The sequence below is a fragment of the Cajanus cajan genome, chromosome 3 (genome assembly GCF_000230855.2).
Source record: "Cajanus cajan strain Asha chromosome 3, NIPB_CcT2T_4, whole genome shotgun sequence".
NCBI classification, from domain to species: Eukaryota; Viridiplantae; Streptophyta; class Magnoliopsida; order Fabales; family Fabaceae; genus Cajanus; species Cajanus cajan.
In genome coordinates, this window is record NC_138519.1 from 27,062,318 (window position 1) to 27,075,444 (window position 13,127).

Sequence of the window (13,127 nt, forward strand, 5' to 3'; positions counted from 1 at the left end):
TAGTAATTTAAAAAAATTATTATCCTTTGATTTTAATTTACTCATAGATGTTCATAGTATTTAACTTATGATATATACACCTCCTTTTTATTACAATTACACTTGCTTTGTTTAAAAAGGCTAAAATTGCTTACAGTAGAGCTCGAATCCACACACATACTTACGTGGAGAAAATCTTAAGTCTTCCCCCTTAACTAATTGGGCAAACCACCCACTAGTTCTTTTTGATCAGTTTTTAATACATCACAATGCGTTTCCTTGCTTTTTTCTCTATCAAATAGAATACGTGACTGTTTTAACGGAGTTTTTTTATTCGCACATTTATTTTAAAGTTTCATGTTGAAATAAAATTACAACATAAATTAACATATTTTATAACTAATATTTGGTTTTATACTTGATATGAAAATATTATGATATAACTTGATAAAATTTTAAATTAGTATTTTATTAATGGTTGATAATTAAAAAATAAAACAAGGATAAATACATTTTTTGAATTTTATATCTTAGATTTAAGATGAATAAATATATTAAGTTAATTAATAATTTATTTAAAATGTTAAAATTTAATTTAAAAATAATATTTTAAAAGAGAAGTGTTATAATAACACATGTGTAACTTTTACTAAGTATTACATCGCTCAATAACTTTATATTAAATGTGAATTTTATAAATTTAACAGTTAGATTGAAAGTTTTTTACTCTTAGATCATATATACAAAATTTTATATGAATTCAAGATGATTTGATACTTCATTCTTGTAAAATAAAATTGACGTAACATATACATTTTGAAATATATTAAAATATAAGCACTTTGATTACCGTCAAGTTGTTGTTCAATTTTAACAAAACTTGATATAAACATATAAAGTGATATGAACTTTCAATTTAACGGTTGGATTTACAAAATTCACATTTAATATATAGTTATTGAACAATATAATACTTAGTAAAAGTTATACCAGTGTTATCATAACCCTTCTCATTTTAAAATATAAAAATTATTATTTAAATTTTTAAATTTATAATATATAATTTAAATTGTATCATAATATTAATTTTAAATAGAAATAAGTAGATTGTTAATTATAAAAGTAAGTATATATAAATAAAGATTAATTAAATATAATTTAATTATTATTATTGGTAATATAATTATTAAATATATTATTATATTTTTATAACGGTTTACATAACTTATACTAACAATATGCATATGCCTTTCTGTAGCTTATCTCATAAGAACTCCACAGTTAAGCGTGCTTGACTTGGAGAAATATAGGGATGGGTGACCTTCTGGGAAGTTTCCCAAAAATTGTGTAATTAAGGACAAAACATGCTGAAAAGTGAAGTATTGTGAAATAGAATCCTTGAGGCCAAGTATGAGTATTTCGTAGGGACTGAATTTGCAACGTCTATAAAATTTAATAAAATAAAAAATAAATCTTTAGCGACCGATTTATTCGGTTACTAATTTGATCCCCATACACATTAGCGACCAAAATCATTGCAACCATTTTGCGACCGAAATTTTTGGTCGCTAAACAATGACCAAAATTTTCGGTCGCTAAACCAAAATTTTCGGTCGCTATATAGCTTTGCGACTAGGATTTTTGCGACTACTTAAATTCGGTCGCTAATTCGGTCGCTAAGGCAAATAGCGACCGATTTTAGCAATTTAGCGACCAATTTTGGTAGTCGCTAAATGCAATTTTTTTTGTAGTGATCTGCAATGACATGAAGCTACGCTCCAACGGAAAAATTTAAATTCAAACAACAGGTAGATTTATCAACTGGCTCTAAGTATCAAGGCAAAGAAGAAGAAGGTGAGAAGAACTGAGAAAGATAGAGTAAACGTGCAGTAAGAAAAAGGAAGCGAAAAAGCATAAGCTACATTTCTTCTGAAAGCATTTCTTGCATATCTCTGTAAAAGCTAAGATAGCTTATCTTAGTGAGTGTTGCTAATATTCTATCCTCTCTACGAGAGTAAACACAACACTTAGACACTTATTCCTGTAAATCTAAGGTTATGCACCTTAGTGAGTGTAAAAACTATTTTATCCTCTTTGTGAGAGTTACAAATACACTCAATACCCTCATTTGCTGTAAAGCCTGAAGAGGCTGGTAGAAAGAATACTTGTGAACCAGAAGTGGTTGAGAATACTAGCGCTAGTGAGTAAAACTAGCGGGCCAAAAGTGGTCAAGAATACTTGGAGAACCAGAAGTGGTTAAGAATACTAGCATCGATAAGTGAGGTTGACGAGCCAGAAGTGGTTGAGAATACTTGTAATCCTCTGTGATTAGTGGAACCCTTCAGTTGAAGGAGAATGGACGTAACTCAGATTGAGTGAACCAGTATAAACATCTGCGCATACCTTTTTCTATTTTTCAAACACTATTTACTTCATCTTTCATCTACTTTCATTTCAACAAACTATTAGATGAAAACACACTTGCTCATTTTGTTTAAGAAATAATTCTTTTTAATTGGACGATAAAGTCTTTTAGACGGAAAATAAATTTACTCAACTTATTTCTTGAAATAGACGATCAGATTTATTAGACGTAAAAAGCTTTCTAGTCAGACAAGCCTGCACAAGTTTTCAACAGTGATTGAACATTTTGTTTATTAAAAGAAAAATGAGTATCTTTACAAATCGATTTTGAAAAATCTTCCTTTGAACACTCACACACAATTTCAACCCCCTTTCTGTGTGTATTTTCGCTAACATCAATTGGCATCAGAGCTTGTCCCCTTGGGTTGAGCATCTAACATTGTAAGGGTAACGATCATGGAAAACGAAGGACAAGCCATGAACCGCCCACCCCTCTTTAGAGGGACAAAATATGACTACTGGAAACAAAGAATGATTGCATTCTTTGATGCATGCCATATAGACATGTGGGACGTCGTTGAGCAAGGAAACTACATCCCACTAGATCAAGCTGGTAGAGAGATACCCAAAGCACAATGGAGTGAAGAGCAAAAGCAAAGATTTGTGCTGAACTCCAAAGCACGCAACACACTTATGTGTGCTCTATCTGAGAAAGAGTACACTAAAATTCACAGCTTTAGAAGTGCCAAACAGATGTGGGACATCCTAGCTCTGACCAACGAGGGGTCCCTAGAGGTAAAGCGTAACAAGCTAAGCTTGTTAGCACGTAAGTATGAACTCTTTGAGATGGAAGAAAGTGAATCTATACAAACTATGTTTGGAAGATTCCAAACCATTGTTGATGAACTTTCTTTCCTAGGTAGAACTTATGATAACTTTAATCATATTGATAAATTACTTCGAAGTTTACCTAGGAAATGGAGACCACAGGTTACTTCTTTGAGAGCGTCCAAGAATCTGGAAAAGATCTTTCTGGAGGAACTTATTGGACTACTTAAGGTTCATGAGTTAGAGTTGCAACAAGACGATGCTGGGAGAAAACAAAAGTCTATGATATAAAATGGGAGTTGCAACTGTTTTGGATCCTAGATATAAAATGGAGTTGCTTGAATACTATTAGGAAAAGTTGTATGATCGTGAATCTTTTTCTCAAGTTAGGATGATTCGACAACTGTTCTATGATTTGGTTTTTGATTATCAACTGAAAATGAGTAAAGATTTAGGTGGTAGCTCTCCAACTATTGATGGTAGTAATGTTGGTAATGATGCCTTATCTAAGTATGAGATATACATTATGATAAGAAAAAAAGAGCTAGAAGTTCTTTTGTTAAAACAGAGTTGGACCATTATTTAGAGGAGGATGTTTTACCAAGAACTGCTGATTTTGATATTTTGATGTGGTGGAAGTTGAATGGTATCAAGTATCCAACACTCCAAGCAATTGCAAGGGACATTCTAGCTATTCCTATATCTACAGTAGCTTCAGAATCAACATTTAGCACTAGTGGTCAAATTTTAAGTCCTCATCGTAGTTGACTTCATTGGAGCACTTTGGAGGCCTTAATGTGTACTAGAAGTTGGTTATGGAGTGTTGAAACTTCTGGTAATGTTTAAGAGGCTTTTTGACCAAAGTAGGGTCGTTGACCAACTTATTTACGTAAATGGGGCTCTTTTGAAAGTATTTACGCCTTTGGGGCTGTTTACAACGGTGTCACTATGGCCCATAGCGACACCCATGCCACGTGGAATTTTTAAACTCCAGGGAAGTCATGAAAGCCATATTGATAATGTCACTATAGCCCATAGCGACACAAAACGGCTTCAACGAAGTCGCTATAGCCTACAACGCCCCATTTTTAATATTAAAAAATATAAAAAAATAAGTAAATAATTTTTTTGAAAAAAATACGAATTTGTAAAAGTGGCGCTATGGCCTATAGCGGCACTATGTGTCGCTATAGGCCATAGCGCCACTTTTAATTATTTACTTAATTTATTTTTTCCACTTTTTAATTTATTTTATGAATTTTATATAAATCTATATTTATATATTTATCTTTTCTGTATTTTCTTTATTAAAAGGAAAAAATAATTAAAAGGAAAAAAAATATTTAAAAATAAAATGGAATAAAACAGAAATTTAAAAATAAAACTTGAAAAAAGCTAATAATATAAATAAGAATAAAAGAAAATAAAATAAATAATTTATTGAAATTAAATAAATTTTTATAATAACAGAAATATAAAATTAATATTTTAAATAAATTAATAATATAAAATTTGAAAAGAAAAAAAAAAAAAAAGTCGCTATGGCCTATAGCGAATTTTCGGCGCTATAGGCCATAGCGACTCGTGCTCTTTCGTGCTCGTTATCATCACACAATAACAGTCACACACTGAGCTTTCACCCAACTTATCTTAAATCACCAGAAAATTCCTATTCCTTTTATCCTCATTATCATCACAGAACCGTATTCCCTCACTGGAAACCAAATTAAAGGACATGATCTCCTGGTTATTCACAAATATTCTACTTCTCTTTGTAATATTCTTATATCTTGCTTATATCCGCAGCTTTTGAATAAGGAAAAATTAAGGAACCAAATAAGGGGAAATTAAAAAAAATAAATAAATAAATTAGTGGCGCTATGGCCTATAGCGACACAGTGTCGCTATAGGCCATAGCGCCACTCTTATAAATAATTAAAATACATATTTTAAAATTACGTTTTTAAACAACTTATTTTTATTTTTATAAATATATAATAAATAACTCAGTTTATTATTTTTAAGTTACATTTAAATTATTTTTTTTTTCTTTTTTTTTTCTTACATGGTGTCGCTATGGGCTACATCATTTCTGTTGGTCCATCAACTGTGGTGGCCCAGCCCATAGCGACACTGATGTGGCTCAGTCCAACTCATTTTGAGCAAAAAAAAAAAATTGTCACGTGGCATGGGTGTCGCTATGAGCCATAGCGACACCGTTGTAAACAGCCCCAAAGGCGTAAATACTTTCAAAAGAACCCCATTTACGTAAATAAGTTGGTCAACGACCCCACTTTGGTCAAAAAGCCTGTTTAAGACAATACATTTAAAAAATTTATTAAATGTTTGTATATTTTTATTTTATTAACTAATTTTTTTACTATATTTGATATTTATAGGTCATGAGAATTCTAAAGTAATCGATGAATTTCCTATTTTAATTGATGAAATAGGATCGGATGATGAAGCTAATGTTTTATATTATTTATTTTAATGAGTTATTTACTTTACTCAACAATTTTATATTATTTTTTTAATGTATATTAAATATTTCTTTTGTTTTATGTAGATGAAATGATGGAGGATAGTGACATTACTTTCCATTTGGAAGATGATCAATAAATGGAAGATGTATGATGGAATGATGAATTGGAATTGTTGCTATTTTTTATTTGTATTTCATATATTTAAATATTGTCTTTTGTCTAGTTGTCTTGGTCTTTCTTTTATTTTTTTTAATGAAAAAATGGTATTTTGTGATTTTGTTGGATTGGAACAACTTTATGATATTACTACAAACTTTGTTGAATTGGAAAATATGATATTTCGTCATAATTAGAATTTATAAATATCATCTACGTACAAAATGCATAATAATACTAGCAAAAGTGTTGTGCCATTTACATCAAATTATCGATAATGTTGATGTCATAATTTCATATAATAATTAGATATAATAGAAAAATGTATTACATATTATTTAAACTATTTGAGATATATTTTGACCAAAAGGAATGTAAAAATTTGTATTGTTTTTCTTTTTCTTTTAATTTTTTTTTATTTATTTTTTATTTATTAAAAATAGAAGAAAAAAAATCCAGGAGTGGGGGCGGGGGCGGGGCGGGGAAACCCGAACCCGGTTGGGGGCGGGGATGGGTACCCAGGTTTTACCCCAGCAGGTATCGGGAGCGAGGGCGGGGAACATAAAACCTGCCCCTGCCCCGCCCCGCCCCGTTGCCATGCCTAAATAAAATGAGTAGACTTAGTTAGACTATCCACAATAACCCAAATGGAATCTAGATTTTTTGCGATTCTAGGTAACGCAACCACAAAGTCCATAAAGATGTTATCACACTTCCACACAGGTATATCTAAAGGTTGCAACTTTCCTGAAGGCTTTTGGTATTCTACCTTAAACTTTTGACACACTAAACAAGTATAGACAAACTCTTCTATCTCCCTCTTCATCCTAGTATCATGTAAAAGATGTTTCGCCAATGAAATTATTGCCCAATTAGAGCATTTCCAACGCCAGTTTGTTAGTCAATTCTTAAGCTTAAGCTCTCATTACTTATAAGAAACCTGCATTGGAGCATGCTGACATGACAGACCAAATAGCTAAAATTTAAGCATCGTTCATTAATTATATAAGAGACAATTGCTTAAGAATAAAAAAATAATTTAATGTCTTCTTCCTTCACCAACTTTCTTCTATACAAAATGTTTGAGATGCTTATAAGAATTGTCCATTAGAGCAAAATTAATAAAAATATGGTATGAGTTTCTTATAAGTGATATGTTATTATAAATCTCATTTAAAGTGAAATAAGAACTCAAAGAAGTTGCTTATAAGAACTTGCACCGAAGATACTCTTAGCCTGAACTATATGTTGATGACCTAGACTTGACATACACCATGTTGGATACAATATACGCTTTTTAAAGTTATATCTTATGTCTGGCTGAAATGAAAAAGAGTATTCTTCTTACGGTTCTTGCCACTCCACTGCCATGGATGAGGCACTTTGTGTCTGTCATAATGGGACCAATAATGAAACCACGCATATGGTGTATAGCCAATATATATATGTTCTTTAAAGTGATGTTAATTAAGATATCACTCTTTCACATGTGTGGTGGAGTTTAAATTGCATATGTTCTTTATGCAAGTATTTAGATATAACTTTTAACATAATTCATGTTCACACTAGCTTCCAGGTCCAGAAAGATCATTTTCCAACCAAAAACTAAATTGTTAACAACCATAATGTAAGACAGTAAGAGTATGGTGGTGGAGTTAAGGTAATATACAAAGTTTTAACTTTGAACCTTGTTGTTTCTTGATGAAAAAAATATAATAAAAAGAATGAAAATTTAAATAATAATGTTCTTACTTGAGACTGTGTGGGGACGATCTTCGGGCAAGATCGGTGAGCCTCCTCTACTTGGTACGTCTGCTGCTCCGAGATGGGGTTGGTACCTGCAAAAGAGACTCCAATGCTTAAGTTAGTCCTTGTGGGTGAGTAGGTCTCATATATATAATGCACGTACCTTAATATGGATTAGGGTTTTTCTCGAGCACGCCGTGGTGATTGAGCATAAGAGGGGGTTTGCCAAGGCTGCTCGCCAGGCCCAAGCAATTGCTCCTAGAGTGGATTTTTTTGGGATGCATGTGGACAAAGATGTGTGGGATGGGAAGTTGGTGAATGAGGATGATCCATCCGAGAGCTCAAGCGAGAATACCGCTACCTAAGCTTGCATAGTTTTCCTGTTTTGTAATAGTCTTGTAATAGACTTAGTTAATTTTGTCGTACTTGTGGCCTTGTTGCCTTATACTATATTGGACTTGTTTTTTGTTGAATGTTTTTTGTGCATTTGGCTATATATTGCCTTTAATTTTTTGTTAGCGCTTGAACTTGTTCTCTTGTTGTGAAGACATGGATTGTGAAATTCTAAGTTTCAAGTTCGACCTTTGGTAAAGCAAACTTGACCTCTTTTTGTTTCCAAGTTTCGAATTCGACCTTGGATTTTAAATTAAGGTTCAAACTTGACCCCCTTGTTTTTTTTAGGTTCGAATTCAACCTTGAATTTTTAAATTAAGGTTCAAACTTGACCTTTTCTTTTCTTTTTATTGTTTTCGAGGTTCGAATTCGACCTTGGAGTTTTAAATTAAGGTTCAAACTTGACCTTCTTTTTTTGTTTCCAAGGTTCGAATTCGACCTTGGATTTTAAATTGAGGTTCAAACTTGACCTTTTTTTTTTGTTTCCGAGGTTCGAATTCGACCTTGGATTTTTAATTAAGGTTCAAACGACCTCTTCTTTTCTTTTTTTGTTTCCGAGGTTTGATTTCGACCTTGGATTTTAAATTGAGGTTCAAACTTGACCTTTTTTTTTTGTTTCCGAGGTTCGAATTCGACCTTGGATTTTTAATTGAGGTTTAAACTGGACCTCTTTTTTTTTTTTTTTGTTTCCAAGGTTCGAATTCGACCTTAGATTTTAAATTGAGGTTCAAACTTGACCTCTGCATTTAAGATCCGACCTTTCACGTTTGGGTAATGTAAAACAGAGATATACACGACCTCGGGAGGAGGCGGCGAGCTCCTGCAATTCACCCACCTGAGAGGCATAAGCCTCATTAGATCGTAGGGCGATCTCGAGAGACTTCTGCACCCTCGCAAGGTCACCCCTAGCAGCTCGAAGCTCAGCCCCCTGCAATTTCACCTCGCCAACAACGGCCCCTAGAACCTTATTCTCCTCCTTCAGGGCCTTATTCTCCTCTCTCAAAGGCTGAACTCGACCCCTCAACCTCGCCAGGTCCTCCTGCTGCCTAGACCATTTATGCTTCCAATAGTCCATGATGGCCACCCCGTCTGCAGGAGAACCTGGGCAGCATCTAGACCTTCCACAGGCCCAGCCGACTCGATCATAGCTTGATCAGCCGTGCTCAGTGACCCTTCAGGAAAAAATTTAGCTGCAGCCACCCCAATGCTCCACCAAGAATCAATGTCCTCCGAGGCACTCAAATGATCCAACCTCACCACTGCGTCCCCCTTGTGGTAGCGCTGGGCGAGGTACTGGGTTCTGGGAGGCCCCTTCGACGGGCCAGTTGAAGGCGCCGACGCCACGTGGGTGGGCGTCGGAACTTCAGAGCTTGGCCCCTTCCAGCGAGCTTCAGCAGAAGCAGGGGCAGACGCCCCCTGCTCGACAATAGGAGGATCCTCGCCGGGCACCTCCGACCTCGGGGGCACCGAGGTCCCAACAACGCCCCCTGCCTGCAAAAAGCAGCCCCATGTCAAAAGACACAAGAACAACATGTAAGGTAAAAAGAAAGTCGAAAAGAGAAACACTCACCACAGCCGCCCGGACGACGCGCTCAGCAACCTGGGCTCCTACCTCGGCAGCTATCCCGGCCTGCAAAAAGCCGCATCGCCTCAATAAAATGAGCAAAATCAACACAGTAGAAAATGTTGGAGAAAATAAGACACTTACCTCGGTGGGGGGAGCAACCTGCTCAGCAGCCGGGGGCGCCACCTTGGCAGTCTGAGCAACAGGCTCAACGACCCGAGCCATCTCCTCAGTGGCCACTAGAGGAGCCCCCTCGGGCAGGGGACTCCCGGTCAAGTCCACCGCCTCGGCATCAGCGGCCTTGGAGGTAACCTCCTCCGTTTCGCGAGGGACAGAGGTTCCCCCGACCTCTTTCACACCCCTCTTTCTTTTTCGGTTGACCTTCAGGGGGGAGCCCTCCTCCTCTTGAGGCTCGGGCACCTCGAGCTCGGTAACATTGTAGCAATGCTTCAGCTCACGCCACAAGTTCTTCCCCATGATGCCTGCAAACAGCAAACAAAACACATCAGCAAAGGAACATTACACAAACCCTAACAAACTACCAAAACACAAGATACTCACTCTCCAGGCCCCTCTCCCTGTGCGCCGAGTTCTCGAGCGACAGGATGAGCTTGCAATCCAGCGGCCGAGGGAGCGCCTTAAGATCTTCAATGGCGGCCAGCTCCGCAGCCGTTAATTGCAATTGGCCCTCCCCGTGAAACCTAGACGGTTTGGGGCACCAATAGAAGGGGAACTTCGACAACCTGCCAAAGTAGAATGCCCCATCCTCCATCGGGTCGACATCCACAAGGGCAACCCGGAAAAACTCTTGTTCAAAATTTTTGTATGACTGGGAGTAGAGAGTGAATAAACCCCCATCCCTACCCCCATTCAGAGACAATATGCCGTAAGGAGGAACGCCCAGCTTCAGCTGATAAAAATGAAGAAAGACGGGAAGAGACACCCCTATCCCTAGAACTGTACAAAGGACTTGAAAAGCCTGCAAAAAACCTCAACTGTTGGGGTGCAACTGGCAAGGAGCCGAGTTGATGAAGTCCAAAAAATCACACTCAAACTGAGTGAAGGGAAGACGGACACCCAGGTCCCTGAAGAAACACTGGTACATATAGAAATGGGGGGGGGGTCAGTGGACCTCCCCATATACACACCCTCACCAGCCTGACAGGGTTCAAGCCGGATCATCCGAGAAATGGAAGGGTCACAAATTCGGTGTGTCTTCCAAATCGCGTTGACCTCAAGGAACGACTGGAACACGTTTTGGACCCCGGCCACATCGCGTTTGACCCAATCGTAACCAGGAACCCCTGGTTCTAGATCCTTAGGCGGATCACTCTTCTCAGCGGTGGCCTTTCCAGCAACCGCCACCTTGTCGCGCCCTCTGCCCCTACCCCTAGCAGGCGTAGAAGACCCGGCACCACTCTCTCTACCCATCGAGAAAGCAAAAAGACTCGGAGAAGGAGAAGATGGGAGAAAGGAGAGAGAACAGAGAAATCGAAGTACCTGGTACCCCTTTGACAAAAGAAAGAATGAATAGGAAGAGGCAAAACCCAGTTGCCGGAAACAGCGACGGAAACTGAACGGAAGCGAAGGTGCAGGAAGCAACTTGCGCAAGAAACTAAAAAGGAGAAAGAGAGCAAAAAGAGTAAAGTGGAAGAGGAAGGGGCGCGAGTAAGAGAAAAAGGGGTTTTCCAAAATTCAAATGGCCACGACACGTGTCAGCCAGGGGACACACCTGATCACGCATTAAATGAAGCCATCATTGCATAACCGTCGCGCCCATTAACGCGCCAGCCTCAGTCATCGAAATGGGAAGCGACAGTTACGACACATGGCACCCTGACAGGCCAACGTACGCGAAAGGTCACTCCCCCCCAGCGAGCTCGGTCTTAACTCCTCGACCTACGGTCTTCGGAGCTCGGGGGCTAGTGTACTATCCGTACTGCGAAACCGAGCTCCGAGTTCGGTATCACAGCGCAAGATGACCTCGGGCATGCGCTACGCGACGTCAGCTCGGCATTTAAGTAGATCATAACTGATCTCATGGAATCTCGCCCCAGACGGGATCCATTATCCAATCTTATCATATCTCATCTCAGGCCCAGGGTCCAAAGCAACCCTAATTCACACTAAGGTACGTGCATTACTTATACGAGACTCATACTCATACAAACCCTAACTTTGGCATCGGAGTCTCTTTTGCAGGTACCACCCCCATCTTGGAGCATCAACGTACCCGTGAAGGAGGCTCATCAATCTTACTCGGCAGATCATCTCTACAACAGATTTCCGGTAAGAACAAATATAAATATTTTACATGAATTTTTTAAATTTTTTTTAAAAATATACTTTAACAGAATAATTTGATTTAAAAAATGTATTTTAAAAAATAATTTGATTAATGTTATAGATTTCGATTATTTTAACTTAGTTGTCTTTGTGAATTTAAAAAAAAAATAGTTAATTATATTTTTTTTGACATGAAATCTATAGTTATTTTTATTCAATTTTATTCATTTATTTTGTCTAATTTTATTCTGTCAATTTGATATATTTATTTGTTTTTGATTATTTTTAATATTAATTTATTTTATAATAAAATTTATATATAATTTTATATAGAAAATATAGAAGAAGTTTTGGATGGAAGAAAGATATTACAAAATTTCTTTCTTTTATATTATTAATAAATATTGTATGATCATTATTTTTAGAAATATGATTTCCAAAATGTATGATTCATGAATCATTATTCGCAAACATGAAAAATTCAGTGTACCATGTGCTTTTTAAGTGTAAGAAAACATATGATATTTATCTTTATTAAAAAATTCACTCAAAAAGAATTTTTATATTCAAAATTTTAATTTATATTGTTAAATGTCACTACGTAAAACTCATTAATTCCCAAAATATAGCTACCAACCACAACTTTTTAGTTTAATAAAAAGAAAAAGGTTAAAATACTTTTTTGTTCCTATAGTTTCACTTATTTTATTTCTTAGTCCTTATAATTTAAAATACGTAATTTTAATTTTTATACTTATCTTTTCTAATCATTTTTATTCTCTAAAGTTTCATGTATAGATCTTTTTAGTCTCTATACATTTTTCTAATTTTTTTAGTGTTTGTAATTTTTTTTTGTAACATTATGTGTTTTGTGTTATTGTAATAGAGGTTTTCAATTTTTTGAGAGTAAAATAAGGATGTCTAAACAAGAGGGTCACAAATGAAGATAAAAAGAGATAAGGAATGTTGAGAAACCTAATTTGAGTAACTTTAGCAATCTAAATTTGATATATAAGACACACAATGACATAAAGTTAAATTAATACCCCTGTTACAAAAAATTATATTTAAAACGATTAAAAAATCGCAAATATACACACTTAAAAGATCAATCTTAAATTTTACGGACAATAAAAGATTGAAAAAGATAAATATAAGAATTAAAAATATTTATTTTAAACTATAAAAACTAAAAGATAAATTAGTGAAATTATAAAAATTAAAAAAATATTTTAACCAAACAAAATTATAACTATAATAAATGAAATTAGGTGTCATTAGAAAATAATAACGGCAGTCTTAATTTCATCAATTAAATGTGTAGT

At 35.8% G+C, this 13,127-nt stretch overlaps 1 protein-coding gene across 1 annotated transcript; it reads left to right on the forward strand.

Moving 5' to 3' along the window:
- The first annotated feature begins 2,799 nt into the window (after positions 1-2,799).
- Positions 2,800-3,462, forward strand: LOC145956183 (uncharacterized). The gene has a single exon (XM_083071748.1). It carries the CDS (start codon positions 2,800-2,802, stop codon positions 3,460-3,462), a length of 663 nt encoding a protein of 220 aa, XP_082927874.1.
- The last annotated feature ends 9,665 nt before the right edge of the window (positions 3,463-13,127 follow it).

Excerpts from the sequence above, each read along its gene's own strand:
- LOC145956183 (XM_083071748.1), top strand. The coding sequence starts at position 2,800 with ATGGAAAACGAAGGACAAGCCATGAACCGCCCACCCCTCTTTAGAGGG.